The sequence below is a fragment of the Alternaria viburni genome, assembly GCF_023758015.1.
Source record: "Alternaria viburni strain BMP 2772 chromosome Unknown scaffold_10, whole genome shotgun sequence".
Taxonomy (NCBI): Eukaryota; Fungi; Ascomycota; class Dothideomycetes; order Pleosporales; family Pleosporaceae; genus Alternaria; species Alternaria viburni.
In genome coordinates, this window is record NW_026055779.1 from 285,136 (window position 1) to 300,292 (window position 15,157).

At 55.9% G+C, this 15,157-nt stretch overlaps 5 protein-coding genes across 5 annotated transcripts; all 5 read left to right on the forward strand.

The window, feature by feature from the left end:
• Window positions 1–293: 293 nt before the first annotated feature.
• On the forward strand, window positions 294–861 carry J4E79_005362 (uncharacterized protein; the record flags this gene model as incomplete). Its single annotated transcript, XM_049354240.1, has 2 exons — window positions 294–623; window positions 679–861. The coding sequence occupies 2 exons, from the start codon at window positions 294–296 to the stop codon at window positions 859–861; spliced, it is 513 nt and encodes a 170-aa protein (XP_049211105.1).
• Window positions 862–2,814: 1,953 nt separating this feature from the next.
• Window positions 2,815–5,533, forward strand: J4E79_005363 (uncharacterized protein; the record flags this gene model as incomplete). The annotated part of the gene is made up of 6 exons (XM_049354241.1): window positions 2,815–2,932; window positions 2,988–3,514; window positions 3,559–4,848; window positions 4,893–4,992; window positions 5,045–5,379; window positions 5,429–5,533. 6 exons carry the CDS (start codon window positions 2,815–2,817, stop codon window positions 5,531–5,533), a joined length of 2,475 nt encoding a protein of 824 aa, XP_049211106.1.
• Window positions 5,534–6,500: 967 nt separating this feature from the next.
• On the forward strand, window positions 6,501–8,560 carry HSE1 (ESCRT-0 subunit protein hse1; the record flags this gene model as incomplete). The annotated part of the gene is made up of 4 exons (XM_049354242.1): window positions 6,501–6,590; window positions 6,712–7,042; window positions 7,091–7,711; window positions 7,758–8,560. 4 exons carry the CDS (start codon window positions 6,501–6,503, stop codon window positions 8,558–8,560), a joined length of 1,845 nt encoding a protein of 614 aa, XP_049211107.1.
• Window positions 8,561–9,357: 797 nt separating this feature from the next.
• J4E79_005365 (uncharacterized protein) lies at window positions 9,358–9,909 on the forward strand (the record flags this gene model as incomplete). The annotated part of the gene is given in 2 exon segments (XM_049354243.1): window positions 9,358–9,860; window positions 9,879–9,909. The coding sequence occupies 2 exon segments, from the start codon at window positions 9,358–9,360 to the stop codon at window positions 9,907–9,909; spliced, it is 534 nt and encodes a 177-aa protein (XP_049211108.1).
• A 1,008-nt stretch (window positions 9,910–10,917) lies between these two features.
• Window positions 10,918–14,872, forward strand: J4E79_005366 (uncharacterized protein; the record flags this gene model as incomplete). The annotated part of the gene is made up of 3 exons (XM_049354244.1): window positions 10,918–11,505; window positions 11,552–14,619; window positions 14,674–14,872. The coding sequence occupies 3 exons, from the start codon at window positions 10,918–10,920 to the stop codon at window positions 14,870–14,872; spliced, it is 3,855 nt and encodes a 1,284-aa protein (XP_049211109.1).
• Window positions 14,873–15,157: the final 285 nt, after the last annotated feature.

The window sequence follows — 15,157 nt, forward strand, 5'->3', positions numbered from 1 at the left end:
CTTTGAGGATGCAGAAGCGCTCTTCCACAACGGTGACAGAGACGGTTGTGTGGAAGCAATTGGAAAAATCTCGTGGTAAGTGTTATTAGTCATAGATCTGAGAATCGCAATACTAATCACCTCAGCGACCCAACGATTCCATCATACTTCCACCTCAGGTCTTGCATACTTTTCATCACCATCGAGGATAACTGGGAGGACGCGGATTTCTGGAGACGCGAAGCCGAATTGTTTACAACGTTATCTTACGACGTGAATTTCAGCTCAAGGGCAAATATGCGCCCCGTTGGCTCATGGATATACGTGACGAGCTTGACCAGTGGGCTGAGCAGAGACGTCAAGATCTTATGAAGTCGGTGTTTGGTGGAGGAGAGGAAGAGGACGACTTCGACTACGAGATCAAGGATGAGGATGGTGATGAAGACGAGGACATGGAGGACGACAGTGAAGAAATCGACGTGAAGATTGAGGGCTTCGAGCAGGGCGACCGCACCGAGGACATAGAAGAAGATCCCCGCAACACTCAGCCGCCGACCACACATCGTTCTCCAATCCGCGACCCTAGAACTTCTACAGCAGCAGGTAGACCCCCCACATTCCCCTCATGGTTCTTAGGATTCGAAGTACGTTCCACTGCGACGTCGCCTGCGCCGAGCAAAGTAGTCAAAACACCCACAGGCTCTGTATCACGAAGCAACCCGTTCGCAGTTTGCGGAAGGGGTGAGCGCAAGCTTTGGTGGTGCTCCAAGTGTCGATCCCTACACCGGGTCGTTGAGTGAGAGCAGTGCAAGATTGCTGTGCCACAGTTGCATTGACTGGGGTGATGAGGGCGGCACGGACAAGGAGCGCATGCAAACATGAAGACTGATGAGATAAGGAATGCGCGTTGTACATGCATCCCAGGCATACAAATGCATGACTAGTCTAATAATGCCTAAGGTTGATTATTGATGATGTTCTTGACAGGTTTGTATACAGTGTAGATTCTAACCTGATTACTATACCTCATGCTTGCGAAGTCCGTAACCCCCACGAATCCATCTATTTGGAAAAGACAGCAAGGAGTCGAGCAAGCCTCATTTCTGTCGACATGCATGATCATGATGCTTATTCAAGAAGCAAAGTCTTCGCAGAATGCCAAGCCTGAGCGCGATGCGGGTTGAATGTGTAGAAGGCTTGTGTTTACCGTGTTGCTGTGAGGCATCTTGAACAGACGCGCCGTTACATCGCGTCGACTACAGATGCGTGTGGTGTTGATGTAAAAGCGTGCCGACAACCGAACGTTGAAGCCATGACATCGAAGAAGCAAAAATAGCACGACCAACAGCATGTTTGACGGTGATCGTCATAGCTCACGATGTGGCTGTTTCGGGCTTCTTCACAGATGAATCCAGACTCGAAGAGCGCCGGAGAGCTGACATAGATCGACAGACTCGTATCATTTCACGTGGCGTGTGTTAGCCTTGCGCAGTTTTGTGGCGGGCTGATCAAACCCCTAGATGCTCAGAGGAGCGTTGTTGTGCACGGGGGCAAGTGCCGTGGCCGGGTGCGTTAGAAGAACGGGAGATGGGCCGTTGCCGCGGCGCTCGGGGTATGCTGGCTCTTGTTGCATGACCATTACTCGTCGACTCGTAAAGCGGGAGTGAGTTGTTCGTGCAACGTTGGTTTTGGAGCGTCTAGGCGAGCCTGGTCGGAGTTGTTGAGCGATGCCGTGCTCCTTGCCTTGACATTTCATGTTCTTGCCCAGGTGGATTAGTATTTGTTGGCGCATGACTTCCTGCTGTCTCGCGTGCTTTGGGCTGGCAGGTTGGATGCTGTATCACGGCGACCTGCATGTGGGAGAGGAGACGTGCGTGGCGTGTTTCATGAGGGTGAAGGTTGAGGCTATCGTGACGCTGTGCTCTGCGGCCGGAGTCGTAGCGACAGATAGCGCGATGTGGGGGGAAAGAGGCTGTCTCGGAGCTCGGGCGCTGCCTTGCATGGCATTACCAGTCGATTTACAAAACGCGTCTGCCCTGCAGTGATGCTTCCATGGTGAGGTAATGATCGCGCGTATTGCCCGGGAGACGCGATAGGGTGCGTGGTGTTTTTGGGCATCGGTGTTGGTAGCAGGTACCGAGCATGTGAAGATGCGACGCCGGGAAGAGCCGCACGTCGACCAAGAGCAGGAGCGTCTACCAGGGAAGGCGCGATGGGATGGCAGGTATAAGAATAGACTTTACGGCGTGGCTGGTGTTGGGTCGGGGTCGCTGTCAATGGGGCAAATTCAGTCCTCGACGCCATATGGAGAATTCATTGCACGGAGATGAATGCGAAGAGAATAGACAAGACATCGACTTGTAATGTACTATGTAGACGTCGACGTGACATGAGCTACTGCATATCGCCACACCTTCTTTGGGCGTCAAATGCGGGCGCGCATGAGTCGGCGGGCTGCGTCGCAACGGGCAGAGGACGGGCTTCAGTCAGCGGCGGCAGGCCGTTGAGAAATTAGAGGAAACACGTCCTGAAACAGACGTATTCGGAGTCTAGTGGAGGTATAGCTGGGCTGGTGGAGATTAGGTGGTAGAGTCGCTAGCTAGGACTTGAGCACGGCAAAACCAGCCCTGGAGAGTCGGCCAGATCCATCTGTGCTTCTGCTGCGATCACTTCTGTCTGTACCTGTTTCTGCCGTGCATCCCCTCTCCACGTATCCAGCGACAGCGAGCTTCCCACGGCGCCGCCCATCCTCTCTCTTCTCCCCTTCCGGCCTGGCCCCCCTCGGCTGCGCAGGCTCGAGGTGTGACGTTGACTAGGACACTCTGCAGGCCCGCAATGGACGACAAGTCATCAACGCGGCCCACGAGGCTGACCAAGAGAGGGCCGTCGAAAGAGCGAGGCCCGCCAATAGCCTATTTGAACAAGGGCCCGACGACGCTGAAGCGTGCGCCGAGTGCGTGGTGTTCCTGTGTTCCTACCGTGCCTGCGATACTGACCTTACTCCATAGGCGCCGCCTCTTACTTCCAGCCGAATCTTGGCGTAGCACCTGCAGCATCCTCGTCGCAGTCGCCAGCGCGAGGCCTCTCCCGCTCGCCCTCGCACACCCTGCGCCCAGTCTACGAGCCCCCCAACCCGCATGCCTATGACCTGCAACCCGTCCACGTCGGCCAGCCCTTCGACCGCATCGTCGAGGAAGCTCTGAACGCCTCGAGCCAGCCGCGGCCCGCCCTCCAGCACTCGTACACCGACCAGCCTGCCCAGAACCGCTACCTGCGCCAGTCGCGCTCCTTCACCTCCAAGATGGACACGACGACGACCCCGCCCTCGACCACCTCGAGCAAGACGAACCGCTACAGCGACGGCAGCGGCGATGCAGCCAAGAAGCGCCTCTCGGGCGGCGCAAAGAAGAAGGGCACCTTTTCCAACTTCATGAGCAGCATGCTGGGCTCGCCGCGCCGCCCGACCATCTCGACGCCCACGAACCCCATGCACGTCACCCACGTCAGCATCGACAACCACACGGGCGAGTACACGGTGGGTAGCCCCTCATTGCTGATATATGTGTGCTAACAGACCAGGGCCTCCCCAAGGAGTGGCAGCGCATGCTCCAGCAGAATGGCATCTCGCAGGAGGAGCAGAAGCAGCACCCCCAGGCTGTCATGGACGTGGTCAACTTCTACAAGGACAATGCCGAGAAGAACGAGGAAGATGCCATCTGGGACAAGATGGGCCCCACGCAGCCTCAGGGATACGCGTACCAGGCCAACATTGTGCCCCAGACTGCAAACTACGGCTCTAACCAGCCCCCGCTCAGTCCCCCGCAGAGCCCGCGATTCCCACGGAACGACCAGTCTAGCTTCGAAAACCCGCGTGCGCCTCCTCCCGTTCCGCGCAGCCTGACCTCCCCCGTCGTTAACTCTCCTCCAGTCAATGTTGCAGCCCTCGTGCCCAGCCGGCCAGCGCCCAAGCCTCCAGGCCCTCCTGCTGGTTCCGCCGCGCCCATGCCAAACAGACCTGCCCCCGCGGCCCCAAGTCCGATCATCACCCAGCACCAGACCCCTCGCTACGAGAACGACTACCCCCAGGCTGCCTATGCCCATCCCACTCCCTCAGAGAGCCCCAATGGCTCTTCTGCAATGTCCCGCACCCGATCCAACACCACGGGAGGAACGCCGCCGCGATTTGATTCCCCAGCCAGTTCGACCCCGATCTCTCCCGCCCAGCAATACCAGCAGCAGCAGCAGCAAGCCATGGCCATGGCAACCACGCAGCAGCCAAAGGCACCTCTAGGGAGGAGCATGAGCCAAAGAGCCCCGCAACCAAACTACGCACCACCTGTAGTCCCTGCGCCGCAGCCGCAGCCGCAGATGCAGATGTCCCAGCCGACGCCCCAGCAGGTCTTTGCCCAGCAATCGGATCCCCAAAACATTCCATTACCATCGCAACAGGCTCGTGTTGGTCCAGCGCCCCGGCCACGTCAAAGGCCGAGGCAGAGTCAGGGACCGGATATCGTGGCCAAGCTCAATGCTATCTGTACCAATGCCGATCCCCGGGAGAGATACCGCAACCTCAGCAAGATCGGTCAGGGTGCTTCTGGTGGTGTCTTCATGGCCTACGAAAACAGCACCAACAAGTGCGTAGCCATCAAGCAGATGAACCTCGAGCAGCAGCCAAAGAAAGACCTGATTATCAACGAGATCTTGGTCATGAAGGACAGCAAGCACAAGAACATTGTAAACTTCATGGACAGCTTTTTGCTACGAGGTGATCTGTGGGTAGTCATGGAGTACATGGAGGGTGGAAGTTTGACGGATGTCGTTACTTTCAATATCATGTCCGAAGGCCAAATAGCTGCTGTGTGCAGAGAGGTGAGTCTTCATGTCCCGCTCGGAGAACGCCGCTAATTTTCCAGACCCTCCACGGCTTGCAACATCTTCACTCCAAGGGCGTTATCCATCGAGACATTAAGTCGGACAATATCCTGCTTTCCCAAGAAGGCAACATCAAGCTCAGTATGTTGAATTCGAAACCGCCACCTCCCATTACGTCTAACACGTTTCACAGCCGACTTCGGTTTCTGCGCGCAAATCAACGAAAGCCACAACAAGCGCACGACCATGGTAGGTACCCCCTACTGGATGGCTCCCGAGGTTGTCACTCGCAAGGAGTACGGCCGAAAGGTTGACATCTGGTCGTTGGGTATCATGTCCATCGAGATGATCGAGGGAGAGCCGCCGTACCTGAATGAAAGTCCACTACGTGCACTGTGGCTCATTGCGACCAACGGCACACCGACGATCAAGGAGGAACATGCCTTGTCGCCAGTGTTCCGTGACTTCTTGGGCTTCTCGCTCAAGGTCGACCCCGACAAGCGAGCTAGTGCTCACGATCTTCTGGTGGTAAGTACATTGTAATTGCTTGTCGTCGATAGTCGCTAACAAGTTGCAGCACCCCTTCATCCAGACCGCTGAACCGCTAGGCACATTAGCGCCACTGGTACAATCGGCGAGGAAAGCAAGGGCAGAAGAGAGGCGGAAGAAGGGTGGTCTGTGAAGTTTCTTATTTCATTATGAATGTCTCTTAACACCGGAACTTAGGTACGGGCAATGCGCAGACCAACGGCCGCGATTCGTCAAACACGAGCACGAATTCGTTCGCCGATTGGTATGGCAAGACGATGGAATTATAGGTGACGAAATGGCGCACAACGATGAACAGACGCACGTGGTGGAGGCTCACAAGTTCGCATATCCAGCCCTAGTGGCAGCTCGAAGCCACCCGCCCCTCATGGTCGTGTCGCGGTACCACCCCCTGCTCGGCAGTCAGTATGCAAAGGTCGAAGCCTCATACTGCTGTTCTACACAACGAGCATTGTCGAGCGAATTAGCAAGCGCGTCATATCCTGTTCAACTGCTCATATTCGCGAGCGCATTATTTATGTTGTTTCAAATACTCCAGTGCCGATGTAGGCATACATCCCATCTCACGATCTGGCAGATTTCTTGGGTTACAGAAGGAAGCGCATCTCTTACGACTATCTCATACAATGTGTGCAATTTTAGTGTCTATACGATTTGGGGTTACAAACTTGGCCGGAGGTGGCAATCTCGGCATATAGAAAAGTGGAATATGAACATTCTTTCTGTGTAACTACAATCGATCAGTATTCAGGGGCGTAGATTGTGATGAGCGTTGACATGTCTTGCTTGGTGAATTTGCGACCCGAGCATTGTGGCTGAGTAAGGGCCGCCACATCGTCGTCATTGGGCGGGGAGCTCTAAGCCCGGTTGCATACGACTGACTGCGACACGAACGACTCTCACTCTCCCTATAACACATAACACGGCCTTTCCCCGAAACTACCCTGACTACCTCGCGCGCATTCGCGATCTATCCGTTCACCCTCCGCCCTTCTCAACTTTACACCTTTACCTCAACTCGCGTATCGACTCCAGGCACCCGCGCCCCCGGAGAGCTCCCCCATACCGAGTCTCAAGACACTTGGAAGCAGGCAGACGTCATGTTTCGCGCGCAATCAAACATCTTCGACGATGTTGTCGTAAAAGCTACGGACGAAAATCTTACGAGCGAGAACTGGGAATACATTTTGGTACGGTCAGCACTCGCGATGCCTTGGGCGGCGGGTTGGGCAGATGTCGCAACATCCGTCCAGCCACAACCATGCGCCTTCACGTTCCAGCATACACAACAGATACTAACTTACCACGCAGGATGTATGCGACAAGGTTGGATCGTCCGACACGGGCGCCAAAGATGCGGTCGCCGCCATGATCAGGCGGTTAGCACACCGAAATGCGAACGTACAACTATACACCCTCGAGCTGGCCAACGCCCTGAGCCAGAACTGTGGGATCCAAATGCACAAGGAGCTTGCTTCACGAAGCTTCACAGAAGCACTGCTGAGGCTTGCCAACGACCGCAACACACATCAGCAGGTCAAGGCCAAGATACTTGAGCGCATGCAAGAGTGGAGCGACATGTTCGCCCGCGACCCCGACCTGGGAATCATGTCTAACGCCTATATGAAGCTGAAATCACAAAGTGAGTTGGGGAGGTAACGATGCCATGTACAACACTGACAGCTCTTAGACCCCAACCTCCGAGCGCCTTCCAAGCCACAGAAGACGCAGATCTCCGACGTCGAACGCCAGAAGGAGGAAGAAGAGCTACAGATGGCGCTTGCCATGTCGATACGAGAGTCCAAGGGCGCAGCGCCGACGGCTGCCAAGTCCAACACGCCTCAGCAGGGCGGATCGACTCCTAGTGCCCAGCCCGAACAGCCTTCGCAACCCCTACCATCAGGCACAACCGCGGCGACCGTCTCACGTGTACGAGCCCTCTTCGACTTCCAACCATCTGAACCCGGTGAACTGCAGTTCCGTAAGGGCGACATTATTGCCGTACTCGAATCTGTTTACAAGGACTGGTGGAAGGGATCGCTGCGCGGGCAGACAGGTATCTTCCCGCTTAACTACGTGGAGAAGCTGCAAGATCCGACGCGTGAGGAGCTCGAGAGGGAGGCACAGAACGAGGCTGAGGTCTTTGCACAAATAAGGAATGTGGAGAAGCTGCTTGCGCTGCTGAGCACAAGCTCACAGCCGGGCGCAGGCGATGCGCGAGATAACGAGGAGATTACTGAGCTCTACCACTCAACACTGGCTATTCGGCCGAAGTTGATCGAGCTTATCGGAAAGTACTCGCAGAAGAAGGGTAGGTCAATCGTAGGAAGCCTTACAATCAGCGCTAACTCCCCTAGATGACTTTACACAGCTGAACGAGAAGTTCATTAAGGCTCGTCGAGACTACGAGTCCATGCTGGAGGCATCCATGTCACAGCCCCAACAACCTGCATACGGCGGCCGTCCTGGATATGGCGCCTACAATGCACCGCCCCCCTCAAACTACCAAGGATACCCACCTGTATCATCTACCCCACACCAAGATCCGGGCCGCTACGCTTATGGTGGAGGACCCCAGCAACATGGGCCTCCTTCCCAAGTACCACCCGTAGGCTCAAGCCCTGCTTTCTTCATGGTTCCCCCGAATGAACGGACACAGCAAACCCCGAAGCCAGGACCGCCATCAGACCCCTACACACTACCTCCAGGTAGAGTACCAGTAGGAGGTCGACCGCAAAGCTACGCACCCCAGGAGCTAGCGACCAGCCAATACGACTCACCAGTAGACAACCGCCACTCTTTCCACGCTCCGAGCCAGCCACCGCAAGGCTACGAGGCAGGCGGCTACCCACCACAGCAAGGCGCTCCCCAAGGCCCACCACAAGGACAGCAAAACCCGTACGAGCAACTCTCATCACCTCCGCCACAGCAAGCCCCACAAGAACAACAGCCTCCGTCAGACCCATACTCGCAACAGCCGCCTCAGCAAGGCTATGGATACCCACCAACACAGCCTGGATATGCACCACCTGCGCCACCTGGCGCCACCTCTAGCCCCGCACCGCCTGCTCAGGGGTACCTTCCATATCGACCTGGAGGACAACAGGCACCCAGCGCGCCGCCGGTCGGTGGAGATGATGCGGCGGGCTTTTACCGTTAGAATCGGTTGTGGGGATCGATTGGCGGGTGAGGGGGTGTGTAGCTGTAGTTGTGTAGTATAACAACAGGTTTACAAATACAAGATACTACCAAGTTGCACACTGGTTCTTCACACGGTTTTGCAGATGACAACGGGTCTTTTATACACACATGTTTCCCCAGTCCTCCCCGGGTTTCAGAATACGATGATATAGCGGCGGTCGTTGGCTGCGCCACGTTGACGTCTTTGTTGGTGTAAGGCTGTTTTTGGTCGTGGGAAGGGGATGCGAGGTGCGAGATGTGTTTGTTGGGTACGGAAGGCAGATTTCCGGTCTTGTCACTATCGAGTATTGAGATTGTATGGCTGTATTGAATACACAGTCATGCAGGGATCCCATTGATATAGCCTGCCTTGAATATTTTGATTCCATGGCAGTGTTGACTTCGTCGACACGTGTTGCACCACTGCGATCATCTCTTTGTTCGGTTGAAGGGACGAGTGGGTCGTTTCTTTATTTTTGCGACGCCGCATCGTGAGACTGTCTCTCGATCATGCCGGATACAGGCGTGGGGCTTTCCATGTGACATGGTATCGGCATCATTCCTTTATGATAACCGGAAGGACATCCGAGTCGTCTCTTTGTCCTTGCGACGCCTCCTTAGAACTTTGTGTCTATTGGTTGGCTGTAATACACAAGCAGGGTGTCAAAGGATATAATAAGAGAAACTACACGTCTTTCACGTTATGCACCTTTGCTTGCCCACGTCCACGTCCACACCCGCGCCCACTCGCAAGGTAGAGTCAGATTAATCCACACCATGCATCTACCCATGGCATTCCTCCCCGCCGCCTTCGCAGCAACAGTCCTATCTGAACCATCCACCCCTCCCACCCCTCCACAAGACACCAACACAACCACCCTCGTCCGCCGCGGCGACCAATGCAACACCGCCCAGCAACACTACCCCGACGTCCCCGAATGGGAAAAAGCCATGCGCCAATTCTGTTCCATCCACGGCAGTAACCCCATCTTCTCCGACAGCGCCACCGTCTTCACCTACACCATCACCGGCCACGACAACAAACCCATTGACTGGATCTTCAAAGTGAACATCGACAACGAATTCGCACACCACTTGTGGAGCTGGATACCGCTCACGCAGGAGTGCCTAGACGGGTTTACGGCGCTGACGAAGGGGGAGGGGGGTGGCGTGGGCAGGAGTTGGTGTTATTGGAAGGCGAGGACGAGTCAGGATGATAGTGTGGGGTTTTTGGGCGGCAAGTGGACGCAGCATTTGCCCAAGGAGAATCAACCGGATGGGTATATTACTTGGGAGAGTCGGGCGAGGAAGGGGCAGAAGGGGATTTGAGGGGACAAGAGAGGGAGGATGTGAGGATAGCAGATTTGAAGAAGGGTTGAAAACGGGGTTCTTGTTACTACTTCGACATTTGTGGTCATATGGGCGGCGGTGTGAAAGTTCTCTTCTTGATTATGCTCTTTTCCTATGCTCTTATTCGAGCTTGCCAGACTCGCCTGGTAAATTGCGGTGTCAATAGTCTATCGGTCAGTCATTTCGATCTTTGTTTGGTAATCCCCAAATACACTCACAGAAACATCGACATATGCTCCGAAGTCAATATTTCATTCGCACGTGGGCGAGACAACCTTGGAAGGATATTCGCGACCTTCATGAATTTGTATTACCCTCATAGCGCCTAGTGCGCGCTGGGATCCGTTTCACCGAAAATCATATCGCAGGCGAATAGTATCCAGTCCGTTGCAATACAGATGAACGAATGCGAGGAGTGGATTGCAATTATCGAAGCGTGTGGAGGTTAGCGGCTCTCCAGGGCTAGGCTCAACGGGATGGATCCATTGGAATTAGTCGGGTGGGGCGGCTTCGCAGGGGTCCAACACCGACCAAAGGGAAGTTCGAGTACCTTCGAGTAGCTTTCTGGCCACCTGTGCTCTCTCTCCCATTGCACTATCGCCTACGACACCTGCAACCGTAGCAGTCGTCTCCACACCAATTGAACCCGCACCGCCCGTCCAGTCACGTTATGGCCTGCTGAGTAACGGCATCAAGACCCTGTAAGCTATTTCCTGGTAAGCTTCGAGTGACAACAGGCCCATCCCACGGTTGCATTACTTGGTACCCGCACTACCGGTAAAGCGCTGCAGCAAGAAAGCGAGGGCTTCTACACTTCGGCTCTTAATTCTCAACCACCCACTAACTCTCCACCCAGAACAAGAAGTACACCGCCCACCGAAATCTCAATCCCAACGTCCACGTCAAGCTGGCTCCACGCTGCTAAGCTGCCCACCCACCGTCCACGCGAACACCCTTTGGTCAACTCGAAACGGTTTATACTCAATCATGGCATCCGAAGCAGTTGCTACCTCTGACGACGGTCTGACCCCGGCGCAGAGGCTCATGCAGAATCATGGCGTCGAAGATCACCATGTCACTGTCGAGGACGTCCCCGACGAGGATGAGCTTGCCCACCCCTCTGCCGAGCTCAGCGAGAAGGCAGCTGGCAAGCAGCCTGCCTCCAAGAAGCCTGCCCTCAACACGTCGTCTGAAGAGGCCTTCCCGGCTCTCGGTCCCGCCAAGCGCACTCAGGCTCCTGTCGCGCCCACCTGGGGCAAGAAGCCTGCCTCGGTCACCTCCAACGGCGTCAATGGCAGCGCGCCTGCCCCATCTGCTCCCAGCCGTGGTCCCGCCCTCCCGTCCATGAACATCCCCGGCAAACACACCGAGCGCATCTCCCTCGCTGCCCACCAGGTCGCCCCTCGCGGTGAGCTGAAGAAGCCCATCAACGAGATCGTCCGCGACATCAACAGGCGCTCCAAGGCCAAGCTCGACTATAAGCAGGGCCAGGGAGCTCTCATCTTCGAGGCCACGGGTCCGGTTGAAGCGGTCAGGCAGGCTCTCAAGGAAGTCGCCAACGAGGTCGGCTCCAAGGTATGTCACCCATCAATTGTACTTTGACTAAACTAACATCTGCCAGCAATCCGTCGATGTCCCCGTCCCCGCCTCCGTTCGCGCCCACATCATCGGCCGTCAAGGTTCCAAGATCCAGGAAATCAGCAAGCGCACCGGTGCCCGCATCCAGGTCCCCAAGGCCGAGCCGGGCGAGGATGAAGATACCGTGGTCAACGTTCACATTGAGGGCAATGCCTTGACTGCTGAGATGGCTCGTCGCGAGATTGATGCCATCGTCAATGAACGCACCTCGACCGTCAACCTGCGTCTGAAGGACATTCCTGCTGAGTTCTATCCTTTCCTCGCAGGTCCCAACAACGTCCACACCGACAGGCTTGTCCAGGGCCGCGACGTCAACATCCAGATCCCGCAGTACCACACTTGGCAGTCCCAGGCACCTCCCCAGGCTACTCGCGGCCAGCCCATCCAGTTCGCTCCCCAGGCCAACTTCCCCATCCAAGTCTCTGGTGACCGCGCCGCTGCACAGCAGATCCAAGCTGAGCTCGAGCGCCGCGCTCAGCAACTCCGTCAGCAGTTGGCCATCGAGCAGCGATCCATCGAACGCGGCAGGCATCAGTTCATCGTTGGTGACCGGGGCCACTCTCTCCATGACTTCTTGGAGGAGACTGGCTGCAGCATTGTCATGCCCCCGAGCTCCGACGACAGCGAGACAGTCTACATTGTCGGCCCGCCCAACAAGATCGAGCAGGGTATCAACAAGCTTGAGGATCTTGCTGCTAGCATGACCATGGCTACTGCGGATGCTGCTCGTGAGCACAAGGGTCCCAACGCACAGGCGCATGCACACAACCTGACTCGCTACCTGCGTCAACGCAAGGCCCTTGCTGACCTTGAGCGCATGCACGAGGCCAGCATCGTCGTACCCACAGACCGTGATGCCCCAACCGGATGGGAAATCTACGCTCGCGACGGAAAGAACAGCATGAAGGCTCGTGGCGACATCATGAGCGTCTTCCAGTCGCACCCTCCTAGCCGTTTCGCAACCATGAACGTCGATCCTTTCTACCACCAGTTCTTGCGTCAGCAGAATGCACCAAAGGTCCGACAGGACCACGGTGTTCATATTGTCTTCCCCGACGAGACCGAGCAATCGCCAGAGTTGATTCTTGTCTACGAGGGTGACGCTCCTTACAGCGAGTACGCCATTCCTCGTGGCCGACCCTCCCCAGCTGAGGTCAAGGCATACCAGCAAGGTCTGCAAGACGCTCAGCGATTCATCATGGGTCTGACTAAAAATCAACCACAAATCGACACTCGTGGCCTTGAGTCCAATCCCAAGTTCCATCGCAAGATCGAGCAGTTCGTCAATGAGCAGCAAGAAGGTCTTACACCCGACCAGGTTCCCGTTCAGGCGCTGTTTGGTCAGCGACGACCGGAGCCTCACAGCCGCTCAAACAACAGCTTCGCCATCCGTGGACCGTCGAGCGCCGTTGATGAGCTCAACAAGAAGATTCTCGCTTTCATCGAGCAAGCTGAGAAGGACGAGCTTGAGCGTAACCACGTCACAACATTCGACTACCCCCAGAAGTACGCCAGCCATCTTGTTGGCAAGGGTGGAGAGAACATTCAGCGTCTGCGCCAGAAGTACGACGTTGATGTTCAGATCAACGACGGTAAGGTCGAGCTGAAGGGACCTTCCGCCAAGGCACAGCAATGCAAGAAGGACATTCTTGACATGGCCAAGAAGCTCGAAGACGAGGCTACACACACATTGAAGGTTGCGCCTCAGTTCCACCGCGACCTGATCGGTGCTGGTGGCAAGCAGGTAGAGCGTCTGCAGGACCGCTACGGTGTACGCATCAACTTCCCCCGCCGAGCACAGAACGACGAGGAGGCAGCAGATGCGTCATCACAGAAGAACGTTCGTTCTGGTCAGAACCAGGATGAAGTCATCATCCGTGGACCCAGGAAGGGTGCCGATGAGGCCCGCGACGAGGTGCTTAGTCTGCTCCAGTACATCAAGGACAACTCCTTCAACGACACTGTTTCGGTCGCTCAGAGCAACATTCCTCGCCTGATTGGATCAGGCGGTCGCGAGATGGAGAACCTCCGCCTCGAGACTGGTTGCCAGATCGACGTCCCCGGCGCGCGTGATGCCGCTGATCCATCCGGCCGCGCGGAAATCAAGCTCAAGGGTACTAAGAAGGCGGTTGAGGAGGCCAAGAAGATCTTGCAGCAGCGTGCCCGCGAGTTTGATGATACCATCGTCGAGACTCTGGATATTGACAGGAAGCACCACAGGAGCCTCATTGGTGGCAGCGGTGCTAACATCCGCTCCATTGTCACCTCAGCTGGCGGACCTGACAACTCGCGCGACTTGGCTCGTATGGTGCGCTTCCCCCGCCCCGAGTCTGATGAGACGACTATCCGTGTTGAGGGTCCCAAAAGTGTGGTCGAGAAAATCGTCGCTGCTTTGAAGGCACAGGCCTCCTCGCTGGAGAACCAGACCACCGAGACCATCGAAGTCTCGCCTGACAAGCACCGTCTGCTTATCGGCCGTGGAGGTGAGACACGCCGCCAACTCGAGTCGCAGCTCAGCATCCAGCTCGACATTCCTAAGCAGACTACCACTGGTGCCGCCCGTAGTCAGGTAAAGATCACCGGTGAGCCTGCTGCCGTTGAGAAGGCCAAGGAGCACATCCTTGAGCTCGTCAAGGGCCAAGAGGGCGAGACCATCCAGGTCCCCCGTCACCTCCACCACGCCATCTCAGACAACGGTCAGTTCTTCAGGCAACTCCGCAACCAGCATAAGGTTACCGTCGACCACGGCGGTGAACAGGTGCCCGCGAAGCCTGCCCAAGCTGAGGCTGGACGCGCTAGGAAGGGTGCTAACGGTGCTCTGCCTTTGATCACCGACGATGCGACTGCCGGTTCCAACGAGCACTCATGGGAGATCGTTGACAACAACGCTGTGGCAGAGGGCACTGATACCTCCGCCACTATCCCCTGGATCCTGCGTGGACCCACTGAGAGCCTTCCCAAGGCCCGTCAAAGGCTTGAGCAGGCTATCGAGGCTGCTTCCAAGCCTTCCGCCACTGGGTACCTGATCCTGCCCGACCCAAGAAGCTACAGGTAAGCTCAAGCGTTCAACACTTTCAATGCTGCAGTCATACTAACACCTCACAGGCTCGTTGTCGGACCCGGTGGTGCCACAATCAACGATCTGCGCAAGAAGACCGGCACAAAGATTCAGGTCCCCCGCGACCAAGCCAAGGATGAGGCTATCGAGATTGTCGGTACCAAGGATGGCTGCGAGGAGGCCCGCCAGATGATTCTCGACATTGTTTCCAAGGGTGGCAACGGTGGTCGTAGGGAGCGTGCTTAGGCATTTTTATGATCATGTTGGGCATGCGATGACATTTACTATCAAAAGCTTTGGGCATATTTCGGGGTTAAGGTGATCTTGTGGGAGCGATGTTCATTCAATATGGGAGAAGCATCTACTACTCATCTTGGACTACCTAAAAGGGGATATGCTTAGCTGTTGTATACAGAAATAAAGCTTCAAGTTCAAATGTTTTCGTTCGTGTAACGACTGCTGGATCCCGTGTTCGCGAAGTATCGTCTTCCTTCGTCCTACTGGATGCTGATAGAAGCAGCTGAGTGATGT